The 17,071-nt window shown below is 39.0% G+C and overlaps 1 protein-coding gene across 4 annotated transcripts in view; it reads right to left on the reverse strand.

Moving 5' to 3' along the window:
* Positions 1-17,071, reverse strand: part of SIPA1L1 (signal induced proliferation associated 1 like 1) — a 195,112-nt gene that overhangs the window by 72,296 nt on the left and 105,745 nt on the right. For all 4 annotated transcript variants that reach the window (XM_069858199.1, XM_069858198.1, XM_069858201.1 and 1 more), the window contains one exon: positions 934-2,754. In XM_069858199.1, coding sequence (XP_069714300.1) covers positions 934-2,431 — 1,498 coding nt within the window. In that variant the 5' untranslated portion in view covers positions 2,432-2,754. The remainder of the gene's footprint in view (positions 1-933; positions 2,755-17,071) is intronic.

Raw genomic sequence — 17,071 nt, forward strand, 5'->3', positions numbered from 1 at the left:
GATACTATAGCAAGGCACACAATCCTGCAGACAAAACTCTTAACTTAAAAGGACTTTGGTCTGCGCTGTTTTTTGATAGTTTTCATACTCGGGAAAAAGAGATGGTGAGATCTGCATCTTGTTGTCCAGCATCATTTTGGTAGGGGTGGGTATCTGGGTAATGTTTAGGGTTTACTTGTTTCTATAGGTCAAAAAGCTTTGATCTTATTTTTTTTCCTGCGTACCTCCAACAGAAACAATAACTCTTTGATTTCAGTAGAACCATGTGATAAGAGAATTGTACTCTCTTTTTCTCAGGCACATTATTGTCATTATAGCATATATGTATGTGCATGTACATAGAGTTATGTAAATACAGTGATCATTTCTTTCTGCAGAATCTGACAAATTAAGAATTCTTTCTAGAATCATGGCTGTAATGAAAACTGTCAGTTTTTCAGGAAGATGGATTTTGGTTTATGATATTATTGACTTAGAATAAATAAAAGAAACCCCACATTTTGAAATGGATGATTAAGATACTAAAATATCCAAAGATAACTGTAAATGCTAACTCTCCAAGTTGTGCATTCCATTAAATTCTCAGTACCTCAGTCTTGAGGTTGAGGGAAGAAAGTTCTCATATTTCGGGATCTTATTTTCTTTTTAACCTTTCAAGTGTCAACCCCGGCTCACTCTGAAAGGTATTAAAGCTGTGTTTTAAGACATTTGTAAGTCGCAGTCATTGCTAACTTGCGTGTATCAGTACTAAAATGATCAGTATTTTTGTACTCCAAATTGTGAAACACTAAGACAAAGGATCTATTGATCGGTAAAATATACCAAGTATAAGCAATAGTTAAGAAGAATGTAATTCTTGCAAATTCAGTTGAATTTTGTATGTTAGTAAAAAAAATCATTAATAAACCACAAGGATAAAGAAAATCTACATACCTTTCTGATAGAAGAATTTTCTATAATAATATGCACCAAGGTCTACATGCTCAACGATGTATCTTTTCACTCTGTCTAGATGTAACATATGATTCTCCTTGGGAACTTCCAGAACTGCTACTCCAGCATTGGTGCAATGAGTACTCAGAGTAGACTCAAATGAGGTACTTTCACATCCACTGAAGGAACCTGAATTACATTTGGAAAGGCTGATCTTCCTCTCCCCCTCTCCGCCAATCTCATTACGAAAATAAGGACAACTCATCACAAGTTCATTGCTTTTATCATCGCCCTGATCCATATTCAGGCTTCCTTTTGAATTCAGGTCTTCAGTGCTGCCCATTGGAGAATTGAAACTTGCAGAATGGGACAAGGGTCCAGAGACAAGTGATGCTACAGCAGCAGCAGACGCACCTGTGGTTGTGTTCCTTCTTTTAATAACATTATGCCTGTTGATTGCCGCTTCATTTAAATCAAATAAAATACTCTGTACATCATAATGAGCAAAACACTTCGGACAAGTCCAAGGCTTGACGCTATCTTCTGACCTGTTATCTTCAAGATCTGAAGACTTTCCAAGCTCCCCTTCACCTTTGGCATTGCGCAACTTACGAAAAATAGATGAATCTCCTGTCTCTGATTTTGAGCGTCTCTTGAGAGGCTTCTCCCTTTCCTTGAAGAGTCTCAGATTTTCCCTTTGAGTAATAGGTCCATCTATCACATCTAGAGAGAATCCTGACCCTTTGCTTCCGCTGGCAATCAGGAGTTCACTGAGCTTAGTTGTGGCTGGGCTTCTCTGATCAGACTTTTCATCTTTATAGCCTTTCAGTAAGTCAAAAAAACTTTCCCCTGAAGTTCCCTGCTTATCTATGGAAGATGTGCTGCCATACTCCCTGTGCAGAGATGGTCCAGATTTAAAAGTGGGTGAAATACATTCATCAAAACTATCCACATCAAGCTCACTTATAGTAATGTCACTGTTGCTACGCTGTCTTATTCTGCGAAGAGCCTTTCTTGGGGAACTGGGATAGCCATCAGGTGTAAGAAACCTGGAGTCTAGATTCTCAGATTGTCTGGTCTTTGTTTTAAGTGTGCTCTGGATGCTCTTTAACATGACAGAATCACCAGCATTCAGGTTAACAGAGCTTCCCTGACTCCCAGGACTGCTTTTAGAAGATATGCTGTCAAGGCAACTTGATGTTTCAATATCTTGACTAGATCTGCTCGTTTCCTTGATGTTCTCTTTCCTTGGGGGCCAATCAGCAATCCTTGCCCTGACTCCCATTTTAGGGACTCCAGGAGTAGAGGTAACATGATGGGAACTTTCATTGCGAGGTGGTCCAACTGGCGCCATGACTGCAGATCCTAAGCTGCCATTCTGTGACCTAAAGCGTCTCATATAAAAGTCATCAGAATGGACTTTTGAGGTGCCATCTGTTCCAACTGATACCCCAGTGGCAACAGCCCTTTCGGTTTGGGACCGCTTCAAGCTGGTCATGATCTTTCAGTATGTTCAACCTCAGTAAGTTCCAAGAGAAAACACAGTCATTTCTGCTTTTTAGATGCACAGTTCTCTTTTGGAGAATGGTCTCCAAAATATACAATGGTTGCATGAGATCTTAATCATGGACATTTAAGGACACAGTTAAAAGCAGGATGTCTAGAAAACTCAGATATTCAGTAGGTTCTGACAACCAATAATTTCTTTTAACTTTTGCATTTTAATAGGTAGCCATGCTCCAACACATTCTAATTGTTTTAACATCACTTGCGCTCCAAAATGTCAGAGTTGTAATCCAATTGCTTATGCTTCTTTTAAGCCTAGAACAAAGACAAAAAGGAAATAAAAACATTAATAATTTCATATGCAACTTCTTTTTCATAACCAAAACTGTCAAAGTAATTATTACACTGAATTAATATTTCTAATAAACTTGCTTTTAAACTTTAATGATGATCATCTCAAAAATGCAGAGCTGCCTTACATGGTTGTGAAGACTTTTCTAGATATTGTTGGTTTGCCTTTTGAAAAAAATACTTTTACATTTGGATTCCACACCTAAATACAATTTTTTCCTTATTAGATGATTGCTGAAATTTTTTAGTTGGGTTGGTGGTCAGTTTTACAAAGCATAGTTAGACAGCTATTATAATTTCCTTGCCTGAAGAACATGTACAGAATACATTTCCTTTACAAACTACAGAGGAGCCAGATAAGGACTTGAAATTTTGTTTATAAATTTACCAGTCATACACCCTTGGTTGACATTAGGTATTAATAACACCTATTCAGCTTTTTCATTAATGTAAATAACTATGATATGCTAACAAAAAAAAAAAAGGAAGGAAGGAAGCTAATTAGCAAAAAGAGTACAAAATTATACTGGAGAGAATGGCTGTCAGTAACACTTACTCTGCGTTTTGCACAGCCTTCTTTGCAGATTAGCTAGATAGTGCAGGAAGCATGTATTCCCTCTGCCCAGATTTCACATAACATATGAAGACTACAGATAAGTAGAAGCACATACTTTTAAATAACTTGATATGAAAAGTTCTGTTTATTTCCCTGGCTAACAAAATATTGCTTTGTCAGAGCTCCTACATTATCCAGCTTTACAATGCCGCTGAAATGTAGTGCTTTCACAAACCTCATCTGTACTTAAGTTATTATAAATAGTTCACATACTACCCTCTGAGGAGCTAAAAAAATAACCCAAAATACATCCTTGATTGTACAAGACAAAAGCAAAAGACTGTCAAGATAAAATCTTGCATTGCTGTGTATATCGTTTAGCACAAAGAAGTTAATAAGTTTCAAAGGCTGAACCAATTACACAAAATGTGGCCTTTAAATATTTGCCAAATGTGCACAGAGAGATACTGCTGAACTAGCACCGTGTCTGACAATAAAGTATTGTCTACAAATCAAGGCTTTCTAATACTTGCAGGAAAACTAGTACACTTTGCAGCCTCTTCTCAAAACTATGGAGTATTTTGCTCCACGCTAATTAAATTTACATGTGCAGAGAAAAAAATCAGGAGGGCTAAGGCTCAACTAGAAAACAGATTGGCAAAGTCTGTGAAAGATAACAAAAAATCTTTCTATAAATGTGTTAACAATAAAAGGAGGACTAGGGAGACCATACAGTCCCTATTGGATGCAGAAGGAACAACAGTGACAGGGGATGAGGAAAAGGCTGAGGTACTTAATGCCTTCTTTGCCTCAGTCTTTAATTGTAAAGAAAGTCGTCCCATCTGTGCACAAACCCAGGAGCTAGAGGAGCAAAATGAGGCTCCCATGATCCAAGAGGAGGTGGTCAGAGCCTTGCTTGCCCAACTAGACACCCACAAGTCTATGGGGCCAGATGGGATTCATCCAAAGGTATTGAAGGAGCTGGCGGATGTGCTGGCCAAACCCCTTCCCATCATCTTCCAACAGTCCGGGAAGACTGGGGAAGTTCCACTGCACTGGAGGCTGGCTGATGTAGTGCCCATCTACAAGAAAGGTCACAGGGAGGACCCAGGGAACTACAGGCCTGTCAGTCTGACCTCAGTGCCAGGGAAAGTCATGGAGCAGGTGATCTTGAGTGCTATCATGAAGCACATGCAAGAGAACCGGGTGATCAGGCCCAGTCAACATGGGTTCACAAAAGGCAGGTCTTGCCAAACTAACCTGATCGCCTTCTATGACAAAGTGACTTGGCTGCTGGATGAGGGAAAGGCTGTGGACGTGGCCTTCCTGGACTTCAGTAAAGCCTTTGACACAGTTTCTCACAGCGTTCTGCTTGAGAAACTCTCAGCCTCTGGCCTGGACAGGCCCACACTCTCCTGGGTGGAAAACTGGTTGGATGGCTGGGCCCAGAGAGTCATGGTAAATGGTGTGAAATCCAGCTGGAGGCCAGTGACAAGTGGGGTTCCCCAGGGCTCAGTGCTGGGTCCAGCCCTGTTCAATGTCTTTATCAATGACTTGGACGAAGGCATCGAGTGCACCCTTAGCAAGTTTGCGGATTACTCTAAGCTGGGTGGAAGTGTCGATCTGCTGGAGGGTAGGGAAGCTCTGCAGAGGGATCTGAACAGGCTGGACCACTGGGCTGAGACCAACGGCATGAGGTTTAACAAGGCCAAATGCCGGGTCCTGCACTTGGGGCACAACAACCCTATGCAGTGCTACAGACTAGGAGAAGTCTGTCTAGAAAGCTGCCTGGAGGAGAAAGACCTGGGGGTGTTGATTGACAGCGACTGAACATGAGACAGCAGTGTGCCCAGGTGGCCAAGAAGGCCAATGGCATCTTGGCTTGTATCAGAAATGGTGTGAGCAGCAGGTCCAGGGAGGTTATTCTCCCTCTGTACTTGGCACTGGTAAGACCGCACCTCGAATACTGTGTTCAGTTCTGGGCCCCTCACCACAAGAAGGATGTTGAGGCCCTGGAGTGAGTCCAGAGGAGAGCAACAAAGCTGGTGAAGGGGCTGGAGAACAGGCCTTATGAGGAACGACTGAGAGAGCTGGGGTTGTTTAGCCTGGAGAAGAAGAGGCTGAGGGGAGACCTCATTGCTCTCTACAACTACCTAAAAGGAAGTTGTGGAGGGGAGGGTGCTGGCCTCTTCTCCCAAGTGACAGGGGACAGGACAAGAGGGAATGGCCTCAAGCTCTGCCAGGGGAGGTTCAGGCTGAACACTAGGAAAAATTTTTCACAGAAAGGGTCATTGGTCACTGGAACAGGCTGCCCAGGGAGGTGGTTGAGTCACCTTCCCTGGAGGTGTTTAAGGGACTGAGAGGCATGGTTTAGTGTTTGATAGGAACGGTTGGACTCGATGATCCAATGGGTCTTTTCCAACCTGGTGATTCTATGATTCTATGATAAATATCAAGCCAGGGCTCTTCCTGCCTCCAAAGGCGGTATGTTTTAATTTTACTTGCTATAGACAGCACTTCTTTGAAATAGCTATTTATATAAAGCCGAGCACATAAGGAATACTTAAAATGCAAGCTGACTGCATCACACAAGAATGGTGCAAGTGCGTTCAAGGTATTATTGTATTTGCATAGCCATTTACATAGCAGCAATTACTTTCCTTGTAATCACTATAATGGTACTGCTGAAACAGGCACTTTTTTCCCTACTTTTAAAATTAGAATAACTTCAGAAAGGTAGTCTATCCACATAGCTGTCACAAAACTACTGACTTTTTTGTGGTGACTTTTTACAAATTTCAAATACTCTCCCACCCAGGAACTGATCAATCTGGTAAAACAGCTTCGTGCACAAAACAGATCAAGGAAGGAAAACCACAAATACTGTTCACTGTCATATATCCTAACGTTCTCTCTCTGCTTTTTAACAGTGCCATAGCAAATGTCATTTATGGAATAAGCTCTACAAAGTGGGAACAATACTTACTCCTTTCTAAAAGGCAATACAGGTTTGCTTTTATAGGCACAGTGGAAGGAAAACAGAACGGAAACCAATAACTAGAGCAGGAAGAAGATAGGCTAAAAGGGATAACGAAGGAGAAGTCAAGCTAAGGCTGGAACACAAAACAGACAGAAGTGCAGGTTTCACCATTCCCTTTCCACCATCAATATCTGCAAAACCAAAGTACCCACACTTCACGTACGAAAGCTTCATTTATTTGCATCACAAATTCTTACCTGAACTATAACACAGTTAAAATCCCAGGAGGGAACATTCATTTATCAGCCAATTAAGTTATTATATGTACAAAATAATGTCTAATATAAAAAAATTAATCACTTAAAGGAGAAAATATTTAATCTCTAGAAATAATTGGCTCTATGTGGTTACCTACTGTTAACTTTATCCTTTTCTTCCCAGGATTACTCCCATCCTTATAAATGAAGGGAAGTTGAAAGGTTCACCTTTCAGAGACAAGTTTTTATCACCTGAAAAGCTATTTCAAGTACAGTGTTTGGTACTTTACCAACTGATCAGGGTTTTTTTTTTTGCTATACTTGGAGAAATTGCTGGTTTTGTATTAATTGAATTTGTGACATGTTTCAGCTATGCGTAGGATGAATTATAAGGTTCCCGGTAACTTTTCTTTCTTCACCCCTCACCTCCCCAGTTTATGTTATCTACAAAATTTGCCACTGACCTACATGTCAGCAAAAGTCAGCATTTCTGCCTTTTTCTCTGAATGTTTCCTTGTTTCTTAACCCTCAGAAGAGAACCTTTGCTCTAAGGAAACAGAGTGCCATCTGCTGAGATACACAAAATGATCACCTGCACTGACCTGCTGAGATTTAACAATGCCTTATTCTTAATTTCATTCTCTGCTGAAGTAGGTCCTGCTAAGTACTATGAACTTAGTCGAGTTTACACTGAATTTAGAGATAATAGTAGTTAGCGTGAATTACTACTGTCAGTTCCTGCACTCTTGCAGTATGCCTTTCCACAGACAAACACAAACCTGTTCCACCACGCGGTGAAACACCCAGAGAATGCATGGTCACTAGAGAAGGGTGCTAAGGTTCACCTCATACATGGTGGCACTCAGAATTTGCTTGCTTGGGTTTCAAGCCCTGCCAATCATAGTCATAAACCATCAGTCAGCTCAGAACACACTGAACCAGCTGGCCTCCTTGTGCAGAGGACCTTGAAATCACAGGATAGTCACGCTCGCTTGCAGTCAGTGGCAAAATATTCATGACATAACAGGATGGTAAATTAAGCATAATAAAAGCTGTCAAATCAAGACAGACATTAAAACATAGGGGACAGCAATCCCCTACCTGGACATTTCAACACTCGCATTCCATTTTGGTATCAGTGTCACCCTATCACTCAGTTAACTAAATGCAGAATCCCTTTCCTGGAAGCTAACTTACAGGACCTGGAAAAAAAGACACTGAAAAGTCTTACTGTATGGTATGCTGTATACTATTCCTGGAATGAGATTGTTAACAGCAATAGTTTATTTTCTGATACCAGCACTTGCTGTCTAGGAAGTAACTCCAAACTAGTTCCAAAACAAAAGAGCAAGATATTCTAGGTCCCAGATAGCATCTCTAAAGTAAAAAGAGAGCATTCCACTTACACTCCCCACCCTTTTCTTTTTTTTAAAGGAATGTTTTCCTTCTGTGTTTCTTCTGCAGTTTCTAGCTGTTGATACATTGCATATCTGGGTAATGGTTTCAGAAACATTCAGACTGCTCTCCCTGATATGTTTACTCCTGTAAAAGCGACTTACCTGCAAAGTGCCTGAGTTAATCAATGACTAATTTCTGATAAGGTGAGGCTCTGATCTATGAATAGTCACAAACCAAAACCAAATCCATACGTAAAAAAAACCCCAACACCCCCACAAAAATGCCACAAAAAAATCCAAAGGAAAAAGGCTGATACCTGCTGATATGGGTACAGTTCAGCATTAATTGCCGTACATTACAGGAAGTACCACAATGCACTTTCATAGAATCACTTGGTGGAAAGGATCCGCAGGATCATCAAGTCCAACCATTCCCATCTATCACTAAACCATGCCTCTCAGCACCTCATCCACTCACCTTTTAAATACCTCCAGGGAAGGTGACTCAAGCACCTCCCTGGGCAGCCTGTTCCAGTGCCCAATGACCTTTTCTGTGAAATATTTTTTCCTGATGTCAAGCCTGAACCTCCATTGGCAGGAGGTTCCTCCCTTTCCTGAGGTTTGCATCCTTGCTCATATATCCATAGCAGAAAGGCACACACACCACCACCCTCCTCCTGCCCAGACACAACCTTGTTTCTGGCACAACTTTGGTACCAACACAAAGACAGAAGTCAGCCTGTGGTCTCTGCTGCACTGCCAGCTGCGTTCCTGCCAGCCACACTTGGCACACCAGTGCTGACAGTCATCACAATGTCTCATGACATCCCACAAACATCAGTCGAGTGAGACACCTCAGTTTGGAAGAAGGGGAAAGAACATGTTAAATCTGCTACCTCTACACTTCCAGTTGCTTCCAAGTAGTCTGCAGTGCAAATCAAAGTTTTTTGTTTGGGTTTTTTTTTTTTTTTTGACAAGTGTTAGACTGTGTCACTAACTTGATAACAGGACTATTAAAAAATATAAACAGATCATTTTGCTAGCACTTAAAATATTTTTTCCTCAACACAATTTTATTCCTTTGCTCTGTCACTGCGGTAGCTTCTCCCTAAACTCATTATTTGGCAAAAGATTTGCAAGGAGCTGTTCTGCTGTCTTCATGAAAATCATCCATGCTTGCAAACCTCCATAGAGTACTGTTTCTCCATAGGCTTACTGATCACATAATCACGTGTTTAAGGAAGAAAAAAAAAAAGCAGCTTTTCATAAGTGGAAGTTACATTTTACCTGAAATTTATTTTAGGCTTTATTCCCAGCAACTTGCCCATATTAATCATCTTGAGAGCATTTCATATTCACACACATTCCTAAACGTGCTCCTGCAACTATTCCTGCTCCATTAAAGGTACTCCTGCAGTGCTGGAGAGGAGAATTAGGAGCAGGCAATTATTACTAGATGCCCACATGAGGTGTTCCTGATTGCTGCATTGCCATCCCTCCTCCACCTGTGCCCCCATGCCTCCTTAGCAGCCAGCCACATGCAAGCTTTTCACTCTAAGCCCAGCTGCTGGCACACTCAGCTACTGCTCTCTACAACTCTTCTTTCTCAGATCAGGGACCTTTCTGCCCTGCAGTCTGTTTAGCCACAAACTCTAGCTGAGCAGAAAAAATGTTGCTGGATTTGCATTTCAGATCTCACTTTGCTCCCTAAACAAAAGACACTCCAAAGACAGCTGAGCATCTCATCAAGAAAGAGATCTATTTTTTTTCACTTCCAAATAACTAGTAGAGTTTCAATGAATTTGCTTCTGCATCTACTGACTGTAAACACAAAGTAGATAACCCCTCAAGTCTATCATAGTTCCTGGATATTAGAAAAAATGAAAAGAAAGCAACTGGAAGTTACACAGGTAAAATCAAACACTTTGTAAAGTGAAAAACATGTTCAGGCTATTACTGAAATACAGATCTTTAAAGTACACAGCTAAACAAAAGGGCTCCACAATAGAGCCTATAAAAAAATGTCCACTGATCTACCTAAAGGGTATTATTTTATGATAGCATGCACAAAGTTAGTACTTACGCCTAAAAGGGTGTTTTGCTTTTGTGTGTAGGTATATATACACACATCATGTACAGTTTTGTATACATATATCCACAGACAAGATGATAATGCTATCTCTCAAAAGCAAGTATCAGAATATTCTAGAAAGAAGTACATAAATATTACATAAGCAAGCATTGTAATTAATTCTGATGCATTTAAACAATAGCTCTCACAACTGCTAATGGTTTACATGCTTAATGAATCTGCATTTGCTACCATTACATGAAGAACAGCAAACAAATTTAAACTTAACACCACCGAATTCTCTTCGTATGTTTCCACAGGAAATTTTGAATTACAGAACCTAATAACCTGGGATATGCTCCACAGCAGAAGTGTGTTAGGTGTTCATAGTATTAAAATTCTGGTCAAGTAAAGATAGCATAGAAAAAAAAGATACAAAAAAAAAAAATCATAGTCCAGACTCTAAGCCATACAAGTATTACCAAGAGTAAGAGAGAGACACTTGTAACAGTTCACATCTTTGAACAGACATGGAAACATATAATCCTCAAATAACCCTTGCAAGAAGTACTGCAGCTTCTCAGCTTCTGTTTTAAGCAACTGCCACATACAGTCAAGCGTGCAACACTTGGAAAGGAAGTCAATTAAAAACCTTGAAGGAAGATACACACTTGTGAGCAAAATCTTGGGCAATTTTTTGGATTATTTTTTTTTTTTTAAATTATTGCAGACAACTGGAACATTCAAGTTGAAATGCACTCAGCTGAACCCTCCAAAGCCTTCCACTATAAATCCTTTAGGGGAAAAAAAATCCCTCAATAATAAGCTATATTTTTTTTCAAAAATATGCCAGTTTACTTCAAGTAAGTTTCATATTACTATATTTTTAAGTCCTCAAAAGAATACTGGTATATAAATGTAAAGAACTTCATTTAGAGTTGTAGAATAAAAAGAACCAAATAAAACCCCCTTAATAAAGCAGATTAAAAGAAAAGGTTTAAAGAGAAAAAGTTAACTGTGTACTTACTTAGATACCAGTCTTAGAAGATAAAACCAAAAATTAGAAAGCAACAATTTCACATAAAAGCAAGAAAAAAATCCAGCAACTCTTGGCTTTCTCATGTTTTCCATTCTTTTCATTGGAACAGGCTTCAAAAGTAGATATATATTAATATGCAAAGGATTCTAAATCACTACCACTAGCAAACATCTAGACCAGTATTTTACTGATATTGATGGATCGTTATGCTCTATTACTCCAATATAGTCCACTCCAAAAGAGGAAACCGAAGACTGGGCACAATCTTCTTTCTGGATCCATGTTTTGCATTTTCTGAAGCCTAATTTATGCAGTCATACAAATAAAAACTATAACCAGATATAGTTCAGACAATAATATTTTTCTCATAGAGGGCATGCATGGCAACCAATACTGTAAGTCACTAAATATTCTTTGGACGGCACTTATGGTCACTCCTCTCGGCCCTCCTATATAACACATATCTCTAAACTAAAATGGTTGTGATCTTTGTCCAAGGAACACATTTATTTATTCACTATGTTTGGTTTCATTCAGAGCTATGCATGGGAGTCATCCCACAGACCAAAAAGGAAAACCATTTGATACACAAAGAATAACTATGAGGCACCATAAATCCACCAGAAAAATAAAGCTTTTAGGCTTCTCTTACATAACATAAGTAGGCATGATAACAGCAATCCCAGGGGATCATTCACTTTACTATTTTTGAGAAATCATACATTCCTTTATGGCTATAAAGGAATAAACAGCTCAATTTCTACACAGCTATTCTTGGTAATCTTCCTGTAGGTCCTTCTAATGTCCTTTAAAATTAAGACTAAAAACCAGTGCTTTAAGCAAGCATTTACCCATTTTGGGGGTATGAAAATCTGTCAGAAGAATATATATGGGCTCTATAAACAACTGATACGAATTTCTGAGCACTAGGCACCTGGTGATAAAAATGAGTGTGTTGTATCCAGTAACGACATCACTTCAAAAACTGGAAGATATATCTGAAGCTTTCAAAATGGAATGCAAAAGCCTGCTCTAAAAACCTAGCAGTGAACAGTGTACAACTATGCAAGACTGTACTTTGCTAGAAGAATGAATATTCCAATGGCACTCTCCTTTTGCATAGGGAATGTAAACAAGAACACAAGACAAAAGCCAGATCAGTTGTACATAAATTATTATTGTACATTTAAACGTTTCAAGCACTAGTAAGAATGAATAAAACAATATGCAAAGAGAAAAAACATGCACTTACTCAGCAGAAATCTGTATGCTGCATTGTGGTTCAGAAAAAAATAAAGTTTTGGTTGATTCATTTCTTGCAAGCGCTGTTGCTATGAGTGGGAGTTCAGGTTGGATTTCAGAAAACTGGGAAGTTTTTTTTGTTATTTACAAATTCTCGTGTCACTATCTCAGCAATGACCAACAGGTAGATGACACCTTTTTGGTTTGATGACATAGGTACATTACATTGTATAGTTTTAACATACACTATATATTAAAGGCAACTGAAAACATCCAAATAGGCAGCACTTAGATTTTAAAGATAGCTATATACCTGCTGAAGGCACCGTTATCTCCAGTAGCTACTAGGGAAAATAATATCTAGCTGGCCATATATATCAGCTCTTAAGGACTGACTGAAATTTTGTGCACAACCATTGTGTAAAGCGGCCTACCACAAACTGCAATACCATGGAGAAGCAACATAACTAATTCTGGTCACGAATTCAGACAGTCAAGCTGGCAAAGCAGGACACAAACTGAAAAGAGCAAGCAAGGTGGCACTGACACCTAAAAAACACTTTGCAATTTAAATAAGAATCAGTCTATTAGAAGCACACATATGCCAGCAGCACTAGCACTTTATCCACACATCTTTAAATGTAAGAGGCAAATTTAAACAGAAGGTTGGATGTTGCTAGTTATTTCAAAGCTTAAACTTCTGTCTGACTTGCCCACCTGTCCATGCAGGTACACCTCAGGTCTCACAGCAATACAGATGTCTTGCCAACTGCCCTTCCAGCCTAAGACCAGTTAATTTATTCTTCAGGTTTATTGTCTTTTCTGTAAGCTGGCCTACAATATCTGGCAGGAAAGAAGAAAAACAAACCTACCTCTTTTTCTAAGTGAATCCCAAACATAGTCCAATGTGCCTACTTGAAGATTTTGCATTTAAAACTAAGTACGTATCACGGAAAAGCCTTTTTGCCCTGTGTAGGTTTTTTTATGGCTATAATCACTACAAGGAAATATCTACATGTATTCCTGGTTTACACGCATGCAAAACATTTCATAAAATGAAACCAGATTTGAAATCATTTAGATTCCAATACTAAACCTTCAAAAGCAAATTACCTACAGAAAGTACATGTGTGGGTGTATTCCTGTTTCACTGCATCAACAACCTTAATCAGCTCTGCACACTATTTCTGATTATGGTTCATTATATAAAATCACGTTGATAACAGCTCAGCAAGAAAGTTTCTTAACCCTTTCTGAAAAAGCAAAATACCATTCTTGTACCAGTTTCCACTCTTGAGGTGTGCACGCGAAGGGTGACTTTCCCCAGCCACACACTACTTTGTAATTGGGAATCAGCTTGAACCACCAGCAGTTTAAAGGCTGTGGCTTGTCCCTGTGTGGAGTATGGGATTCTCTTCAGCTCTTCCTGCCACTGCAATCCCAGGTCCTTAAAGAGCCTCTATAGAAAGCAGACTCTTAAGGCTAACACATCTCCTTGCTCACACAGTGTAAATGATTCCTGCTAACCAGTTAAAGCCACATCTCTTGTTCACAAGCTGAAGGCCCTGCTAAGCTTTCTCACAAGTTTAGAAACAAACAGTACTTTGAAGCCAAATATACCTTCTTCACTTTGCAGGATTGCATTTTCTTTAGCAAGCACACTTCTTTTTTATATGGTCTTCTATTACTCTGAAACAGGGATTTTATCATTATCGCATTTCTGTTAGGCAGCTCAATATATGAAAACTAATCGGAAATGTCAGCGATTGTCAAGCATCACAAGTAATTTCTCAGTACAATTTCTGACCAGGAGGGGATTGTACCTGTGTTCCACAATCTGCTTGTTAGACTTCAAGACAAATTAGGTTTTGATTTCATACTGTAAAGACCCTGTAAATTATTTTACACCTCCTTCTAATAATGAAACTTTGCTTGCTGATACCATCACTGTTGAAAGCAACTTCTCTGTCTGTATGGAGACACAGTTGTTTTCTGGTGAGAACCTTCAAGAAGGACGCTTATCTTTTACGACAATTTCAGTAGCTGGCTCAGTAGTCAGTGTGATGTTAGCACTGCTAAGTCTTTGTCATGAAGTAAAATTTCCCCTTAGTTACAACAGCAGCATCATACCATCTACTTTGACAAGCATCCTTCAGCAAAACCAATCCCCAAAATAGAGGGTTTGACCACGGGCAAACACAGTAATGTCATACTGTATCACACCACAAAATGGTATTTAGGGAGCACACAGAGACAGTGTCAACACCAGTAGATTTCTAGAATTCAGTTTCTATGCTCTTTTAAGATCTCTGCTGCTTTACCATTATTTCACTAGTAAGCCACAGGGTGTCAAGCCACAGCCTTTGAATCTAACTAAACAGGAACATGAACATGAGAAGTGCCTCTCATGAGATGAAACTGAACAAAACCCCTTTGCTGCCAACTGATTGCAATTTCTGAATATGTACAGGCCTAGTGAGAAGGAAGATTTTCAAAAGATGAAGAATTCCACCACATGGGAAAACCAGAGCTCCCAAAACACAATTTATGCTCTCACTAACAAGGAAATCCTCTTCAATACCTACATAAAGTTTAAGACTCTAGGATTTTGCACAAAAATGCCAGTGTAACTAACCTGCCTTACATGCACACGTGTTACGGGACGTTTGGAGGGAAAGTAAAATAAATAAAAAAACTCAGATCCTGCCAGCTCAGTTTGGGTTGTAACCCTCACTAAACCTCCTCTAAACCTCAAGCCTACCACACGCACTGCAATGAAGTTACAGCTGACAAATCTATTTGGAGCAGGTCACATGCAGCAAAAAGCTGTTACCACTGAAAAGATTGTATGGCTAGTGCTACAGATACTTTTTTCTTTTTACAAACTTGTTCTTCATCCTAACCATACAGGCACCATTTACTAAATTCAGTGGGCCAGAAAATTGGGGGTTTAGCAGTGAGAGATGGCTCAAAACAGAAACAGTTTAAAAAATGCGTGGTGAGCATGGACTCGTACCATCACAGAAGTGCTTCAAAATACTAGATTTTATAATGAGAAAGCTGTTTTTCTTCAAAGTAAAGCTTTCAGATAAACTTCTGCTCACTTTAATACAGACCTTAATATAGAACTTCCACCGAGGATAAGTGATGATCCTAGCTGCAAATCTCAAACATATGATCTGTGAGGAATGAATAAATAATCTCTAAAATCAAACACATGAAATCGCTGATACTCTCAAGTAGTTCACTACCTCAGAAGAGGGAGTAGAATAATCTTCTTTTTTCTTAATACAACAAAAAAAAATGCAGTTATTGGAAGGCAGAAATTCTGCTGTGGAGCACCAGATGTTTGGACTTCTTTACGTACATAATTCAGTGCCTGTTCTTTGAAAACTGTTGGTGTAAAAATTTGACCAAAGAATTTTTACAGTCAGACAAGATGTTTCCAATTAATTTTAATCGTTATCAAAGATGCAACAACTGCACAGGGCAACTATTGTATTTGGTTTGTAGGTCAAAAGTTGAAAGTCACCCTTTCTTACATGATAGGAGGAATGACAAATAGTTTAAGAATTCACAGTTCTGAGACAATTCAACTGTTCACATATAATTCGCACTACTTTATACTGCAAAGATCAGATTCATCAAGGAAGCAACTGAAAACGTTACCGCTTCAGAATGCAATGTAACATGGACTAATACTTCTCACAAGACATTCATATTACTCATTACGTTCTTGACCGGTCAAGAATTGTTGCGAGTCTCCTAAGCAATCGTTAAACTAAACCTAAGAAAAACAAATACAATAATACATTTTGCCAAAATTAGCAGATCAAACCAGAATGATGTAATGGGGAGAGAAGTCCTACTTTGTGGATCTATTGGAATTCTTTCAAGGAATCATCCAGCATGAGACACATTCCCAATGTGACTGATTTCATAAACCTTCTAATAAGATAACTTCCTAAAGTCTATGAAAGAAAAAAGGACCATTAGAAGATGAAAGGAGAAGTTTCAAGAAAAATGAAATCAATAAATACAAACTATAAGGGAAAGGAGTTTCACACGATCACTTCAACAGATGAGAGAGGTTACCAACACTAGGGAACATGCAATTCAACACCTGTGTATAATCTGGAAAAGACAGTAAGACACCAAAGTCTAATGATGATGTACAGTTAATTGAGCTAGTAACAAAAGGTTCAGTAGTAAAGAAATTCAACAATAGCTGGAATGCAAAGAGTTGCAGAGATATCTCTTGGTATCTCTGACTTGACCAAGTACTGTTTCTAATACTTGACTAAGTATTATTTCTTCAATGTTGATAAATACACAGAGGAGAAAGAGACATTCCCCTAACTATACCTACAGAGTGTTAAGTCCTAATCATTTTTTTTGTGACTTAAGAACACATTTGCAGCTACTGCAGACAGAATTCTGAAAACCTTATTCCAATGCTTCTGGGCACCAAAAGGCAAAAAGAACCTTAGAAATTCTGAAAGGAAAAGGGCAGTGGGAGTTTACATGCTACAAAGCCATGATGTGTCTACTGAATAAAATATTGTAAGCAGGTTCTGTTACCCTAGAAACAGAAAATTTCTATAAAGTAACCAACAAGTGTGCATGATTCAACTACGACTCTCATAATTATAACTTATGGATGCCAAAAATTAGAGAACCGAAAAAGCAGTCAGATAAATTGATTTAAGAAAAATCTCATCAAGAGCTTCAAGCACCAA

The sequence above is a fragment of the Phaenicophaeus curvirostris genome, chromosome 5, assembly GCF_032191515.1.
Source record: "Phaenicophaeus curvirostris isolate KB17595 chromosome 5, BPBGC_Pcur_1.0, whole genome shotgun sequence".
Classification (NCBI taxonomy): domain Eukaryota; kingdom Metazoa; phylum Chordata; class Aves; order Cuculiformes; family Cuculidae; genus Phaenicophaeus; species Phaenicophaeus curvirostris.